The sequence below is a fragment of the Scleropages formosus genome, chromosome 20, assembly GCF_900964775.1.
Source record: "Scleropages formosus chromosome 20, fSclFor1.1, whole genome shotgun sequence".
NCBI classification, from domain to species: Eukaryota; Metazoa; Chordata; class Actinopteri; order Osteoglossiformes; family Osteoglossidae; genus Scleropages; species Scleropages formosus.
The window spans coordinates 15096581-15113513 of NC_041825.1; the positions used below are offsets into that span (position 1 = coordinate 15096581).

The 16933-nt window shown below is 39.4% G+C and overlaps 1 protein-coding gene across 2 annotated transcripts in view; it reads left to right on the forward strand.

The window, feature by feature from the left end:
• The window catches only part of stxbp4 (syntaxin binding protein 4), a 43042-nt gene extending 30503 nt beyond the window's left edge, over positions 1-12539 (forward strand). For both annotated transcript variants that reach the window (XM_018762180.2, XM_018762181.2), the window contains 4 exons: positions 7429-7605; positions 8784-8900; positions 9267-9316; positions 11026-12539. In XM_018762180.2, coding sequence (XP_018617696.1) covers positions 7429-7605; positions 8784-8900; positions 9267-9316; positions 11026-11173 — 492 coding nt within the window. In that variant the 3' untranslated portion in view covers positions 11174-12539. The remainder of the gene's footprint in view (positions 1-7428; positions 7606-8783; positions 8901-9266; positions 9317-11025) is intronic.
• The last annotated feature ends 4394 nt before the right edge of the window (positions 12540-16933 follow it).

Sequence of the window (16933 nt, forward strand, 5' to 3'; positions counted from 1 at the left end):
CCTTTGTTCTGTTACTGTTGCGTAAAGTCGGGCCACCTCTGAAGGAAAAACCGAAAAAACACATTAATGCGGAAGGTTTTGTTGGAGAAAATGTCACAATTGACCTGACTCAATTGCTGCCTCCTCCAGATTGGCCCCCATCCCCACTTCCTTCAGTATCGCGCTCCATTATTCCCGCCAGAGTGGCAGGCAGGCCGAGAGGTTTCCATCAGACCTGGAATAATGGAGACTGTCACATTCTAGAATCTCTAAGTCTTCAGGGCCAGACAGCCGCTGGCAGTAAAGACTGCGACATTTCCCCTGTGACACAGGTCAAGTTGCTCTTGTGCATGTAATTAGTGATTCATGCCATAAATTATGTTGTGTGATTATTTTTAAGATTTTCTTGTAGTTTTTATTTTATGTATCTTGGAGATTTTTTAATATGTGCAATAATAAATTTTTAAATATGTATTTTATTTGAATCTAGCTTTCTCATTCTATCATTTTATCTGATACAATTAATCAAAATCACCTAATAGCTTTCTCCATTTATATTTCCCTGGATATGTACTTAAGTAATAATAAGTGCTTTGTTCAAGGTTGCTACAACAGGGTTCCTCTTGGGGCTCAGACTCAAAACCTTCGGAATACAGATCAGTGACACTAACCACTACATTTCCTGTATAATTTTGATAGCCATTTGATCCCTGGAAGTAATTTGCTATCAGTTTTTATTAATGTAGTTACTGTTAATTCTGAAAAAGTTAGGGGAAAAAGTTCCAAATTTTAATCAAATACTGGTATTTCTATAGGCACAGTACTACATGGTTACAATATTTAACAATTAGTAATTTGGCTGCTCTAAAATAAGAGTGGTTGTTTAAATTGCCCCTGCACTTGGAGGTCCTGCAGAAACGTCATACAGTACAGAAAGAGTCCTCAACTGCCTTTTTAAAGTGAGACCCGTTCAAGGGAGCCCAGTCACCAGAGCTCGTTGCTGTGATTAGGCTCTCTGATGACCACCTAGCTCAGGTAGAGTATACTTAAGGTACACATTATAACACCCACTGAAACAACTGCTGCAAGTCAACGAGGCTACCTTTGCTAAAGCTGCGCATAAATATTTTACGGATCCGTGATTTGCTGTGTTCATCGAAAATGGGTCTGAGCTCAGAAAACTCATTTGTCTGGTCTGTTATTTGGAGAAACAGCACAGATGAGGCCTGCCTGTGTGGAAGACACTCACCTCTTCACTGAGCAGGAGAAGTAAAGTGTCTCCGTGATATGACAGCGTAACCCTTGTTAAATATCATTGCGAAAGGCTCAGGTTAATGTTCTGAAAGGCCACCTTTTTTGTGCCCTGTATGTGTTTACGTCTTTGTGCTTAGGCTGGCATGCACCTCAGGAAAGAGAAATCACTTTTGAAAGGAAAGGGAAAGTGTGCCTTCAGACTGATTTACAAGTTACTCACTGCAGCTGTGACACATGCCTTATGGGCAAAAAATTATAACTTAAAAACCACGATACTTTATGATGCAGAGAAGTACAAAAAGAGCGAACCACATCAGGGCCACCACATTCGTCTCTTTCTTATGTCTTGGTTCTTGAGCACTCATGTAACCACACATAAGCCTTCACTAAGTGAGAGAATTATTGTGTATAATTTTGGTTATCCATTTGATTTTCTTGTATGTTCAATAATCTAGGGCACCTATGGGTTTTATTAATGTTAACACTGGTTATTGTTTTTGTGCGAATCATGTGTGCCACCAGCTGTCTGGGGATGCACGAGGAGAGAAACCAAGCAGTAATGAAGCATGACCAGGTAGTGATGTCTCAAGACTTGATAGTTCACATACCAGTTCATAAGTGATACAGAAAATCTTCATAGAAGTGAAACAGCAGGAGCCCAGGAGAACTTGAGAATAAGTGTAATATAAAATAATTTTTTGGTACACTGTCTTTCATTGTGTTTTGTTTTGTTCTCTTTATAATATAATACCTGCAAGTTCAGTTGAGTTTAGTTCCATGTTTTTGAGAACGTATTATAAAGGCATTGATTCAACACCTGCGCTAAGCATGACTAAAGTAATTGAAACGTGGTCTGCAAAACAAAAAAATGGAATGAAGTTGTACCGAATTCAAGTTTTTATGAGGCATCCAAAATAAAAAAGAGTGCGGAAAAATAACACTGCACCAGGATAATACATAATACATTCACTGCACAGTAATGGTTCATTCACAAAATATTTACCTGATAAGAATTGTATTTTGGGAAAAAATAACATCAGCAGGCTGCACTGTGGTAAAATGATGCCTTGCAGTTGTGGAAAACCTTGCTTCTCTGGACCCCATTCCCAGTGAGAGAAGGGAACACTGCAGATGGAGTTTAACCCTATTTATAGTGTGATACAAGAACAACAGTGCGGTGTAGAATAAGCTTTACAGTTTATCATAAAACTATAGGGACTAGCTGTAATGTGAGACTTGTTTTAAAGAATTTTAATGTTCCTGGTTTGCCTGGTTTGCCAGCAGTTTTTTTTTTTTTTACACCTTGAGGGAAAAAAAATACAAGTGCTCTTCATTTTTATGTGGGAACAGATGGGTTCTGCCTGCATTGGAAGTGCTGCAGGTGGTTGTCTAAAAATGACCACTTCAGCGCTGTGTATGCTTCTCCAGTGACGGCGTGTCATGTCAGGTGACATGCAATGAAAAGGCACCACGTGACGTTAGAGGAGGCGATGTTCTGCTCGGGCATACAGGAGGTTACTTCCTTGTTCCGTGTGAGCCTGTTTTTTTCTGTGTCGCCTCTATACGCTTTTATAAATATGTTGGTGCCTTTTTGGGCTTATCTGCAGGGAGTATCACTTTTTCCTGCTTTTTTCTTCATGTGAATGATTATGGGGGGTGCGGTGGTGCAGTGGGTTGGACCACAGTCCTGCTCTCCAGTGGGTCTGGGGTTCGAGTCCTGCTTGGGGTGCCTTGCGATGGACTGGTGTCCTGTCCTGGGTGTGTTCCCTCCCCCTCCGGCCTTACGCCCTGTGTTACCGGGTAGGCTCCGTGACCCCGTATGGGACAAGCGGTTCTGAAAATGTGTGTGTGTGTGTGTGTGTGTGTGTGTGTGAATGATTATGAGTAGTTGTGAGAACTTGATTTGCTTAATAGCAAAAAGTAGTTATGGTGAAGAAAGTATTTTTTCATAACTAGGCCTGTTGTTGACCGTGTTGAGGAGGTGTGCCATGAAAGCATAAAGCATACGGAGGTATTTTAGCTTATTTTATATAGTTTAGGCACTTGGTGGATATTGGGGTCTTCAACTTTGCATCGGCTGTTAGCGTAAAATCATTCTAGCTGAGTTTACTACAGCTTGTTAAATGAGTGCAAAACCCACGGGTTTTTCATTTTCAGTTGCATGTAATTTCTGGAAAAAATGAAGTTTTCACTTTCTGTACGGGTGGGTCCTGTAACCCCTACATTACGTACTCAGCCAGTGGGTGTCCTAATTGGCTTCCAGTAACCCTGTGCTCTGCTATTAACTGAGAAGGGGGTAACACAGGCTGTCTCCGGTTCCCTTGGAAACGACACAAGGTTTTGGATGTGTGTGTGTATCACACCATCATGTGTAGGTAAATTGGTCTGTCCTCACCAAAGCCTATTTTCCTTCCTGCTGCTCCAGCAGATAGTCCCACACAATTCAATGCTGAACAGATAAGTTAGAGATACTTTTACAAGCCCTCAAATTCAAGTAACACCTGCTTAAACTCTATTTTACGGAGATGTGTGAGACATGATTGTGTGGATTTTGACTTATACTGGATTGTTTGACAAAATAAAAAGGTGGAAAAAAAGTTTAGCAGAATTTCTCTGGTGAAGCGCTGTCAATTTGGTTCATTTCACTGTGCTTTTAGGGTCGGTTTTTCCACTCTCCATTCACTTAAGAGCTCAGAAAAAGAGTTAAAGGGGCTTGATCAAAACAGTAAGTTGGAACACATGGTTTTTTTCCCTGTCTGGAGCAAAACTTCCTGCACTGGACTATCTAGCGCTCTGGTTGACTGCCTGTAAAGCACTCACCAATCTTGTATGAATTAAACTTACTGGACCGGAGAAGTCAATGGGGTGACCTTTAGAATGTAAGTCTTAGAGGCCATTGATGATATTAAGGGAGTGCTCTTTAACAGGTGAAGATGAAAGGCCACAATCCTGCCATGACTTGCAGCTTATTCTGTCTTGCATCCCGTTTCATCATACTTACAGGTTGAGCTTCAATTCCCAATGCACCCATATACCTTTCAAACACACTGCAAACTTATTCACTCGGTCATGGTCAAATTTTTAAGAAAAAGGTCATTGTCAGATGTCTTTATTGTTCTTTTAGATGGTTCATGCCAAGGTGTAATTTTTCCAGACCCTCTTGCTTGTCTCAAAATAGATGAGTGCTTTGTGAAACGCTCAACCCTGACTTCTGGTATGCAAACTACATGCCTGCTGCACGCAGCTTCTAAGCTGTAATGTGACTGTGATAAAAGAAAAAACCCATGGAGAATACAGCCACATTTCAATGTAAATATGTGGCTTGTGAAATTACAATTCTTTATTTTCCATTAAAGGACTGCAAACAGTTGCTGTAAATGAATCCCTTAATTGACTTCTTTAGATAACTAATGAAACACAGAAATTAACAAAGGCTCAGAAGCTGCTTAGTATTTGAAAGTGTCACCGGCTAATTTCTGTTATTTAATGAAACTCACAGTGTGCAGTCACAAAAATATATACAAAATACTGAACATAACTGTGTCTTCACAACCATTATAGAAACATCAGGTGTAATTGGATTGCTGCTTTTATTTTACAGATAATCAGAAATGCTTTTTTTTTCTTGCATTGCTTGTAACACATTAACAAAAACAGTTTAATGAGTCTGTCTTGAGTCAGTTAGTGCTGGTTATTTTTGGGTAGAATTATTATTTTTTCTGATCAACTGTTCTGCATTTTAATAGAGGATAACTGAGGAAACAGATACAGGAAATGACAAAGTCACACTTAACCCCTCTCCCCCTGCGATTTAGTCATTTGTATTGACGCTTTGAGAAATTCACATTTCACATGTTGTACTGTCTCCTGCTTGCATGTCTGGCGTTCTCAGGTTCATTTCCGCGAGAGCTGCAGGAGTCCACAGCTAACAGACTCTCAGGTCTGGATGAGATCTGTTCCGTGTTGAGCTGGGTGAAATGAAAAGAGGAAAAGCAAATGTTCTGAATTAATTAGAAGCATCTTTTTTTCCTCACCTGCTGTATTTCTTTTTCTGCCACTACCCACCTAGCTGTAAGAGGCATTCAAGACTGTAAAAAAAAAAACAAAAAGGCCCACTTGGCTCAGAAAATAAAGGGAAATGGATAAGAAAGGAAGAAAACAGTCTTTCTCTAACTGCAATAAAAGGAGATTTTAGAATGATACTAATAATCGGCTAAGTGAAGTGAAACCAGCAGGGAAAAAACATCAGCTTCATCAAATGGATATCATACTACTGTATATCCATGTCCTGCTAGGGTTGAATCCTCTTCAGCCCTAACTGCTCTCTCACCCACTATCCAGACACAAAAAGAAATAATGTTCTCTTCATCGTGTTCATTGTGTGGGATTAACTCATAGAAACACGGATGGATTTCTTAAATACTGAAGCATTACTAAAAAGTAGAGAGAACCCTTCTACAATAATGAATTCTCACTTGTGTGAGATCCACTACCATCTCAAGTAGAGAGAGGCACCCAACAGCTATGCTGAATCTCAGGGCGGAAGTGTATGTGTCATGGAAGATGTCAAAATCTTAATATTACACCAAATAAAGGTGTTGCCTTTAGACACCATAGAAACTATTCAGTAGTGAAAAGCCTTCAGTCTTAAAGTTTTCCCTTTAAGTAAGACAGTGCTTCTCTGGTATGGTTCATCTGCATTAGGTTGGTCTTAATGGTAATTCCCTATGTATTTTTGCCCTTTTCAAGTCTTACACTGAAAGTCTCTGCTTTGTATTTGTCACAAATCCAACCACTAATGAATGCATGAATTAATACATCAGTGCAATATTAGCACAGTATTCTCCTAAAGAATAACCCACAAAATACACAACAAATGACAATGAGAAATAAACATGCAGATTTATAAAATATTCTGAAGCACAACAACCAAGGCATAAAATGCTCAAATTAAATAAAAACATATATATTGTATGTTAGTGTCAGAACCAAATTCTTGCATTTGACTAATTCTGGCAATGTCCAAAATCATTTAAATAAATTTGAATAATTGTCATTTTAAATATATTCTATTAATAAATAAAGGAGTTTTTAGAGCGAAGACATTTTTCACACTACATGGGTTGCTGAAGGTTGCAGTTTTCACCTAAATCATTCACTTATTTTACACTGAATAAAAGTTCTTAAGGTGAAAGGTGTTCAGTAGTTTCTTCCACATCATTTGTGTTGGTAGATGGGAAGCTGATTTCTCCCGTAGATGTTTTAAATTCTGATCTTATTTGTAAATAAGATAGAAAGTCTTAGTTGGACAGGCTGAAACACTCTCTTAATTGTTCGAATGTATTAAAAGTTTCTTGTTCAGATAAATCTCCCAATATTGAATAAACCCGTACGTTATGAATTCTTTAAGGCTTTAACTGTTACATTAAAAACTTCTTTTTTGTTGGATTATAGCTTGTGGGGATTTACTTCTTTTGAAATCAAAGACTGTCGAGAAAAATGATATAACGGGGTTCTTAATATGTTTGAAGCTCTGTGAGATGTGTCACATTTTTCCATGATAAAAAATGTCAGATTGTGTATTCTCCGAAAATTCTTAGTTGTTTATATTTTTCACTTATGTCCACGATTCCTTGCTCTGAAGGAAATGTTTCTGTTTATTAGGTATAACACTTTTCTAAACATGAATATAATTTGTTTGCTTTTTCCACGAAGTTTCCCAAACATTAGGCCAGTTCTGGAAGCAGTTTGCCATTTAAGTGCAATGGGATCATATACACATCATATATGGTATGTGAGGAGGGATGTTCATCTCAGTTGTATCTGCCTCACACCATATGGGCAAAGACAGGCAGATCTTTCTACCTTCCTGCATCTTCCGTTTGTCACCGAATTGAGCAATCTGCAACCTTTATCATTCGAGAAATTCCTACTTCAGATTGTTAGGAGACCATTTAAAAGGACAATCGGCAACATCAGTGTTGCGGCAACACATATTAAGTGGCGCATTCCCTAATTAATATTATATAGTGAAAGACTGTAAAACTGCCATTCTGGTTAATACACAGTGAATGGGGCGTAATGAAAGGCTGGAGGTGCAGCTCGGTGGTCTTTTGCCCTGCTCTAGCTGGGAGGGCCTCACCACACGGCTCACTGGGGCGCTTGCCTGCCTGTGCTGATTTAATTGCTCCGCAGGAAGCAAAAGGCGCCGTGGAGGAGACCAGGGCCCTACGGACCCGGATCCACCTAGCCGAGGCGGCCCAGAAGCAAGCGCGCGGCATGGAGATGGACTACGAGGAGGTGATCCGGCTGCTGGAGGCCGAGATAGCCGAGATGAAGTCGCAGATCATCGATCAGCCCGCGCACGCCAAGGTGAGCGCACATTCCAGGCGCTCAGGGTCCTCGCTGTCCGTCCCCCGTCCCCCCTGTACCCTCCCTTTCCCGCAGCTCCGGCTGCATTCCCATATCCAGCCCAGCTTTTCCCTCTCGCCTGTTCCCTGTAAAGTAGGTCACTGTTTGCTTTGTATTATTCAGTAACTGGGATGATGTGTAGGGAGGGTTTGATGTGAACGTTGTGACGTCTATTTATGCATTTATTTTTAGGTTTCTGAAAATCTGGCCGACACCCTTATAGGTCATCGGAGCGTACAACTTCTGTACATTAAAAGACTAATGTCTGGCACTAAAATAAGAGTCATGTATCTTGTCTTTTTCAGATAGATTGTGTGTCTCACTTAAAAAGTATTTAATTTTCTAACTCTTTTTTTTTTTTTCTCTTTTGCTTTTATCCACATTGAAAGTCCTGGTCAGTCTCCCAATCCTGATGATCCCAACTTAACTGAATAAAAAAATTCTCATTTTAAAACTTCAGAGAATTTCAGCTTCACCGTTAGATACTTTTTTTTTTTTTAAATTTTGTGTACCCAAATCCATTTTACTTTTTAATGTTAAATGATGCTAAAAGTGGATTTCCTTCGTTTCTCAAGGAATTAACTGTTATATAATAAATAACCCTATAAAAAACAACTGGCTAACATTACTTTTGATATTCATAAGGTAGAATACAGATAATTTTACTTTGGCCGTGGAACCAGTGGTATAAAGGCTGACAGCAGTTGTTCTTCTGCAGTACTTACTGTTCCTGAATTAAAACATTTTACTGTCCTTGTGAGACCTGCCTATGCACTGTAGTCTTCCATCAAACCGACATGTTCTTATACACTTGAAATATCTGCAAACGTTGTTTCTGCAAGCATAAGAATTATTTTAATTGCTTGAACATAATATGTAGGCTAAATAATAAAAAATATTAGGGTCAGCTTTTGTTTCTCAAGGCATGCCACTAAATAAGTGCTACATTTGGATGAGTCATTCTGCTTTTCTCAGTATTATGGGCATTAAAGATATCTATCATTTGTATTACAGGTGCTTATTCCATTTTTCATTTATGTTACAACACGAAAAGGGAGATGGTCTAATTCATCCGTATGAGCGCTCATCTTTGATGCTCTGCATTTCTTTTTAGAATTCCACACGTTTTGTTTTCACAGGATGAGATACAGGACCTTAAAAAGAGAATCGCTCTGCTGGAATGTCAGCTGCGCAAATCAGAGAGTGTGAAGAAGGGGTTCGAGGTCTCCATAGGCAAGCTGCTGCACTTTGTGGAGGTATGTCTTTGAAAGCATGGGCTGTCCTCTACGTCCGTGCTCTCCAAGGGTGGAAAGGAGGGCCTTTCCACGGGCTACATTATTGTCATTATCACCTACTCACTAACCAGATATGTTAGCCATTACAATTTAAATAGCTTAAATTTTTACATTTGCATGTCTAAATAGCTGGATATTTATTGACACTGACCTTGCCCAGGGTCCTTTCTGAGATTTTAGCTCTTTTTTGACAAATCCAGCCCATTGGCCTAAAATTCCCCTCTTTATATTTAATTCTTATGCAATGATTCAAACAAATTAGAAAAGAAATAATGATAATTTTAGCCCTCTTCCATTTTTATAATTGTATGTGGTACATTTTCACAGATCATCCAGGACTTTCTTGCAGAGAACCAAGGCTCCCTTAGAAACTATTGGTAAGAAATACATGTTGTTACACATGTGTGATGTGTCGGGGGTTAAATGCAGGCCACCCAAGGTTAACCTACATAAGAGTGTTTGTTTTCCTTGTAGTACTGTTGATACTTGGAAAATAACATGACAGCAGCACCTCTCTTGAGAGTGTTGCTCTTTAAACAGACAAATTACTTGTAAATAATTTAATCTCAACCCTGACCCAAATTTGCTGAGTATTAATTGCTGAAACCCTGTATTTTCAAGGGATCATGTTTTTTTAAACAAGCAACCAGAAGGTTAGCGTGACACACATTTCAGCCAAATGTCTCTGAATTCGGAAAAGGATTTATACCAAGAAATGTACACAGTGACTTGTTGCTACTGGCAACATATTATTGAAGCTGTTTGACTACACTCATATCCCACACAGCTTTTGTAGAAATATGCATATATTGCATATCTCTGTATTTTACAACTGCACCTTTCTCCCCCTATGCTGGGAAACATGATAACTATGAAGTGCTGTGCGAGTGAGTATGTATGCGTGTGTTTTTAATAAGGGTAGTGCTTACACGGTTTAAAAGTAGTTCAAATTCGTTATTGTTTAATTGGTGTTTGGAAATGGCAATTTTGCCACTTCTTCAAGAGTCATTTTGCAAGGTGAGAAAGTGGAAAGCACTCTGCTGGTGCTGTCAATGCACAGACGTGGTTCCCCATTCTCCTTGAAAGCGCTGAAGAATAAAGCGACAGCCCCCGTGAAAAGACTTGTCACGGCCTCACCTGGGCCTGGCAGTGATTTTAACAAGGCCTAATCAGCGGGCCCCATAGCTCATGCAACCCGTGTGTGAACTTGCTGCTTTGATGACCCTGACACCTCTGCTGGAACCAGACCCAGTCTCACTAATGAAGACCCCTGCCATCACTGGATACCCTGGACGTTTAACCCATACAAACCTTGTGCTGTACCGACCAGACTGGGCCAGAGTACTCCAACATGGAACCCCTATTGAACATATTATGTAATAATTTTTCATAGCACCAATCTGTCTCAGTTTGTTGTTCTTTTTTTTTTTTTTGCTCTCGACTTGCAGCAAAGCCTACAAGTGCAAGGGCTCATAATAAGCATGTTTTATTTGCGAGAGTCCCAGTTTTCAGAGGAAATGCTATTCATTGTTGCCTTTGTTTTCAAAAGCTTGACTTGGAATGCTGCCAGTCGTTTCAAACTGAGCACAAATGAAACGTGGAAATGGGAAAAAAAGAAAAAACTGCTCAGGAAAATCAGAGGATTGTTGTTCGTCAAATTCTCAGAAATAACTTTTTAATTGGGAGAATCTTTTTATAAAAGAGGCAGTTTTGTTTTGGCTCCGGTTAGTGTTGTTTGTCAAAGGCGCAGCTGAAGTTACTGAACGGAGCCCACACACAGACAATCCGCAGAACATGCACTGTTCAGATGCCAAGAATAGGTGTGTGTCCGGACGTGGTCCCTTCCTCTGTACAAAACAGAAGGCATCGTGCAGTCAAGATTGAATGTATTCTTGAATTTAAACAAAAACTCAGCTAAATTGCCCATAATGATCATCTAATTACGGAAACAGGCATAAAATGTGTGCATATTAGTCGAACTGGAAAAAAAAATACTGCTGTTTCTCTTTTTACTGACTTGTGTCAAATGGATGCGTGAACTTGTCCTCGGGGTTAACCTCATCAGGTTGGCGTTCTTGTATTGCAGTCCCACTAGTGACACGACGGTCAGCTCATCCCAGGTGCTGGTTTCCAGAGCGACGAGAAAGGCCCCCTGGACGGCGTCAGCACTCATCATAGAAGCCAGGGAGCTGACCCGCTCTGTGAGAGCCATCCTTGAGGTGGACTGTAAGTGAACTCATTGTGCACACTATGTCCTCTTGCATGCTGGAAAAAACAAACACACACACACCCCAGACAACCGCCTGACTTCCTATAGTTCCTTCGTGAGCCAGCTAAAGAGAATTTACCCTTCTTCTGTTGCAGTTAAACCTACAGTTCCATTTTGAAGAACTCTTGTCATTTCCATTACCTTGTGTTCTGACAGTTTAGCAGGATTTAGCAGTTTAGCAGGATTTATGATACATGTCTCTATGTGTTTGACTGGTTCTGTCTCCAAAACTGATTATGGTTTCCTTTTTGTCATCAAATGATAAGGAAGAAAAAGAATGGTAATAAAATCCCAAAACAGTCTTTGTAATATCTGCTGTATAACCTGTTAATGTGGGAGAAGCCAGCATCCTGTGCTCTTGAACAAAAACACTCCATATATTCTGTGTGAACATTCTTCTTACTGCAGTTCCTTATTTCAGGTAATGCAGTCTCTGTGTTGACAAAACTCTATGTTAAACATTCACTGTGAGTGTTTTTTGAAGCTCTACACACAGTATGCTGCTGCTTCTCCAAAACTGGTCCTGAAGTTCTGGTCCAGAGCCAGTGGCTGAATTTTCACCCATAATGGTTCAATGAGTTTCCTGTGTGAGTCCAAGGCCTGGGTCTGGGCTTGTAACCACCACCTACCTGGAGACCCACAATGCCATTTGGGCATTGTGGTGGCCCACGGCACCCTGCATTGCCACATTTCCCTTTCGCTGCCAATCCCATACTCATACAGAATTCGGGTGTGATCCCTCTACACCTTGAGCCTTTTCAGTCAGGTGGTCAAAGCACATGATACATAGATAAAGAGTTGCTTATGTACTCAGTATCAAAGTGTTGTTGCTAAAAGACAAATTAAATGCCAGGAAGGTGCATGTGCCCCCTTGATGTGTTTAAAACTCCCAGTAATGAGCTGCCAAAACTGTAATGATTGTTTTCACGGCTCATAGTTGATTTGTAAAGGAAGCGAGCCGCTGAGTGTCTGCTAGATGCAATTCTGTGGATGTGCTGCCCGTGAAAGTGGGTCAGTTCGAAATGGAAGCACAATGAAAGGTGCTTTTCATTGTGACCAGTTGAGCTCTGTTGATCTAAATCATTTCAGCAGTGCTAGCGTTGCCTGGATACAGTGTTTAGAATGTGAAATTGTCCCTGAAATATCTGTAACGCATGTAGACTTACAGTTTATATACATATACACCTGTTCTCATATGTCCCTGTTTAAAAGAACTTTACAGGAAAAAATGACAAGTAAAAGAGCGTGAAACAGTTCACTTTTGTTGAATTACACAACAAACGTAAATGTTATTTTTTTGTGTTTTCGTAATACAGTGATAACATTTCTTGTACAGCTCCAACTCGTAAATGCTTTTCAGTGGACTGTTATTCATCAGTTCAAAGCTATTTATTTTTGAAGAAATAAAAATGTTTGATGCAAATGAAGGAATGTTACATGTTGCATGATATACAAAGGGAAATAAATTTTAAAATAACATTGCATGTACTTCTGATAGTAAAAAGATATCTTACATCAGAATGGTTTATGCGTCTAACCAAAGTTTGATTCTATGGCTCTAGTTTGACAGCACAGAAGGGCGCTGTGTTTGCCAATATGTCACAGACAGTGTGTGATTTCTAAGGCTGACCCTCCTACTGGTGCAACATTCTGAAAGCACCCAGGTGAGCAAGTTTCATAATGTGCTGCCATCAGTGTAGGGGTGGTATTTCTGAAGTGATCGTGTGTCTTGAATATTCCACTAGCGGAGTGCAAGTGTCATGAGAAAATTGTCAAAATCCACTACCATCCACAGAAACCCGGTAATGGGAATGCTCCATTATGGACAGCTTGTTTCACGGAAGAATAGAGCGCATGGGATAAGTTTTACATTCAAGTTTTACTGTGCTTAATGCAAAGTAGTAAAAAATTAATCAGCTCTAGTTTTTTGTTTCAAAATCAAGTGACAAATTTCAGTTGCTTTGATCATACTTAAATTTATATTCCAGTATTATCTACTTATTTGTTTGCATTCTTCTACATAATTGCTCACATTATTTATTTTTTTCCCAAAAAAAATATATAATTTTAATTCTGGAAGCAGCTGATTATTTGGTACAATTCACAGTTGTCTGGTTGGTATAATAATAGGGATTCATTATCAAATAAAATGAAAGCTTCTAAACTTTGTCCACAGTTCTCAAGATACATATTCCTGTGGACATATTTCTGTGTTTGAAGCAAATGTACAAAAATACTTTGAAAAAACTCCAATTAAATAATAGTGTATCTCACCTACACTTTGCAGACCAGGCCTTCAGGCTCTATTGTTACGCCCTCTTGGCAGCTCTGCTCAAACACATCCCCAATATCACCTGACATATTTTGGCACTTTTTTAAAAAGACAAAATCCCGCTTTGTCCTTATACTTATTTGCCAGGCCAAAAATGTTCTGTTACAACACACAAAATTAATTAAATTTGCACAGGCCATCCTCTGGGGTATCGTTCCCACTGTCTCATGAAACCTGCATATTTGACTATGACGCCCAAATGTTTTTCACTGTGGCTGATAAACGACAAGTTTTATTGTCGTCAAACTAGAGCCCTGGATCTGATTCAGTCTACCTCAAAACAGGTTGCCATAGTAATACCAAAAAAACTGAACCAGTAGCAAATTTAAGGCAGTTTCACTTTTAGTCACAGTTTATCTCCACTGAAACAATAAAGTAATACTGCCTTAATTTTTTTCAGAAATTGGGTTTGAGGATTTCATCTTGTCAAAACACTGTGCGAAATAGGTCCTTTATCAGTGCAATCAAAGAGAGCGTTTATGTACCGTCACATCACAGTCTTTACAAGTCAAAGGACAGAACATCAGTCACTAACAATTTTGCACCTTTGCAAATATTTGGCCAAGAAGAAAGCTGACTTTTGAAGCTCATGCAGATACGTCCAAAGTTCTGATGGTTGTCCAAAGTGGTTTCTACCTTCTGGTCTCAGTGTGTCCGTCTGTTCCTCCTTACACGTGAACTGATTTCATGTCCCGCTTAGTACAAATGCAAGGAATGAACTCAGATACTGCTGTAAGTCATTTTATTTTGTACATTGCTGTTGGTAGAGAACATGCCAGCACTTAAAGAAATCCATATAACTTTATTTGCTTGTATTTGTGTCCTTGTATTTGTCTAGTACAGATGCCTTGTATTTGATCTGACAAAAACTGTATAGTGTGTAACACTGCCAGATGGTTGTGCAATGAATGTACTTACTTATCTGGAATTTGTACATATTCAAGACCGGAAATGATCCTAAATAAAGTCTTCCCTCAAACGTGGTTGTTTATTTTCAGTTAGTAACAAATAATTCTTGCCTCTTTCTTTCTATCACTCTCAAGTTTGGAATATAACATGCTGTTGTGGTTCTGTTTCGTATACTGGATGGAATGCATGAAGAAAGGCCAACTAAAAGACATAAATACACACTTTGTCTTCCAAGTTAGTCTCCTGAGGTTCTTGGAAATTCTTGCCCTAGTCATCCTCTTCCGTGTTCTCTAGGAATGAGGAAGACTGCCTTCTGGCCCTGCCCTTTACTGTCAGGTCCATGCATCGTGGCCTGTAAGAGGCAGCAGCTCACACCGATTCTTCCAGAACAGTGCTCACAAAGCCTGACAGCGGACAGCCTTCAGAAACTGGACTTGCCCCCTCTCAGGAAAGTGGACACATTCTAAAAGTTTTTAAATGAAGTGGTAGTCAAAGCACACGTTTGCAGCTGTTTTGCAGCAAGATCATAGTTAAGCATGAGCCATGTAAGAGTTATACCGGGTGTTTAATTTTACACGGTGCCTTAATTTTAAGATATCAACAGACTGTGTGTTTACCACAGCAAACCTTTAGGGTATCATGCTGAAAGCTATCACCACCCTTTACATTGCATTTATGTAGTCATTGTCCTGCTTGCTGCTGTTATCGTTATCATACATTATGATATAGGAAAAGGAAGCTCATAAATGGCAGGAAAATTATAGGAGCTAATTATCACTGCCTTCTAAAATTTCACAGAAATTGATAAAATTTTCCGTTCCATTCGGCTGTTTGAAGTACAATACAGGAACCTGTAAGGTGTTTTTATACAATAGCCTTATGCATTATACAGTGAGTGCATTCATTTTCTCAACATTTGGTGCAGCAGCTGTAGGTTAATTTAAAATGATTCTGCTGTTTGGAAAATTTTTTACATTGAAACCTGTTCATCCCAGAAGGATGCTACATGCAGTGAGCACGATGCTGACCGATGTACCTCAATTGCCGACCTGTGTGGTTCTTGGGCCTCAGGATGCCTTTTGAGGGGTTTCTTTGTCACGAGCCGATGTTGATAGATGTGTGGGTACTCCCCACTGTGGCCTGGCTGGATTGCGGCAGCAATAGCAGCAAAAAATCTTACATGGTGCACACAGCCACAGTTCTCCACAGCCTTGTGCCAGAACATGGCTTTCCTATTTGAAGCTGTGATGCCGCTCAGCTCATTTGCTTCTTTGACAAATGCCGCTACTTCCCAAGGCACATGACCACAAATGGCTGATTCTCAGAGCCATTCAGAACCCCTGCAAATCCAGGAGTGTAATGCTGTGTGCACAAATGCACCATTAGGAATGCTGTTACCTATGTCGAATAACAGCTTCTTGTTGATGATCTTTCCATACAGGCTAGCACAGTGCTTCCCAAAATATTGCATATACGCATACAATTTTAAATCCTACCTTTCACCTTGAGTCATAAGCAGTTGCTTCTGTTATTTATTAATTTATCAGATGCTTTTCTCCAAAGCAGCTTACAATGTTAAGCATACACTGGCTTCAGAACTTACGAACATTTATTCATTTCACTGACACTTTTCTCCAAAGTAACGTACAGTCTTAAGGGACCAACAGTTATTTGCCCATTTATACAGCTGGGTAATTATTATTTATTTATGTTTTACTGGAGCAATATAGGGTACGTACCTTGCTCATGAGTACTACAGCAGTATGTGAGCTTTAAACCTGCAGCCTTTGTATCTAAAGGCCACTATGCTACCAGCTACCCTCACATTTGGGCCTGTAAGTCCATCTGTAATTTAATTTGTTCTTACATCCCATACATTCTTACATAAGTCCCTTTTACTACTAATCCACAGTCAATAAAAGCTTAGTAATACAGACATCTCCCAGCTTATTCACTCATTGGTTCTGTAAAACCCACATAAAGTTATAATAAATAAAAACATTCTTTGAAATACATTTCATTATTTTCTTTTAAGTTCACACAACATTGACATTATAATTAACGTAAAATACTGAATCTATAATTTCCACAACATTGTAATTCATTTCCATAAGCCTGTGCCATATTTTTCAGCTTCTCGCCACTTTCAGCTTCATTTATGATCTATACAATTAAAGGTAAAGGGTTAATAATACAGACGTCCTTTGATTTATTTACTGCTTAAGTTCTGTAAAAGTCTTGGATGAAGCTTTAATATGTAAAAAAATAAGTAATTTACAAGCTCCTATTAAATGTTTATTGTTGACTGCTTAATTTCATGAAGGTGTAACTTTCATGAAGGTGTCATTTTGTCATTAGTCACTAATATCGCGAACACCAGACGTGAGCTGTAAACACCGTTAGCGAACTGAATTTAGGTGGTCCCGCACTCCTGTTCTGTTTGGATGTGTTTTACTGTCAGCTAATGGTTTGGAGCACAGGACA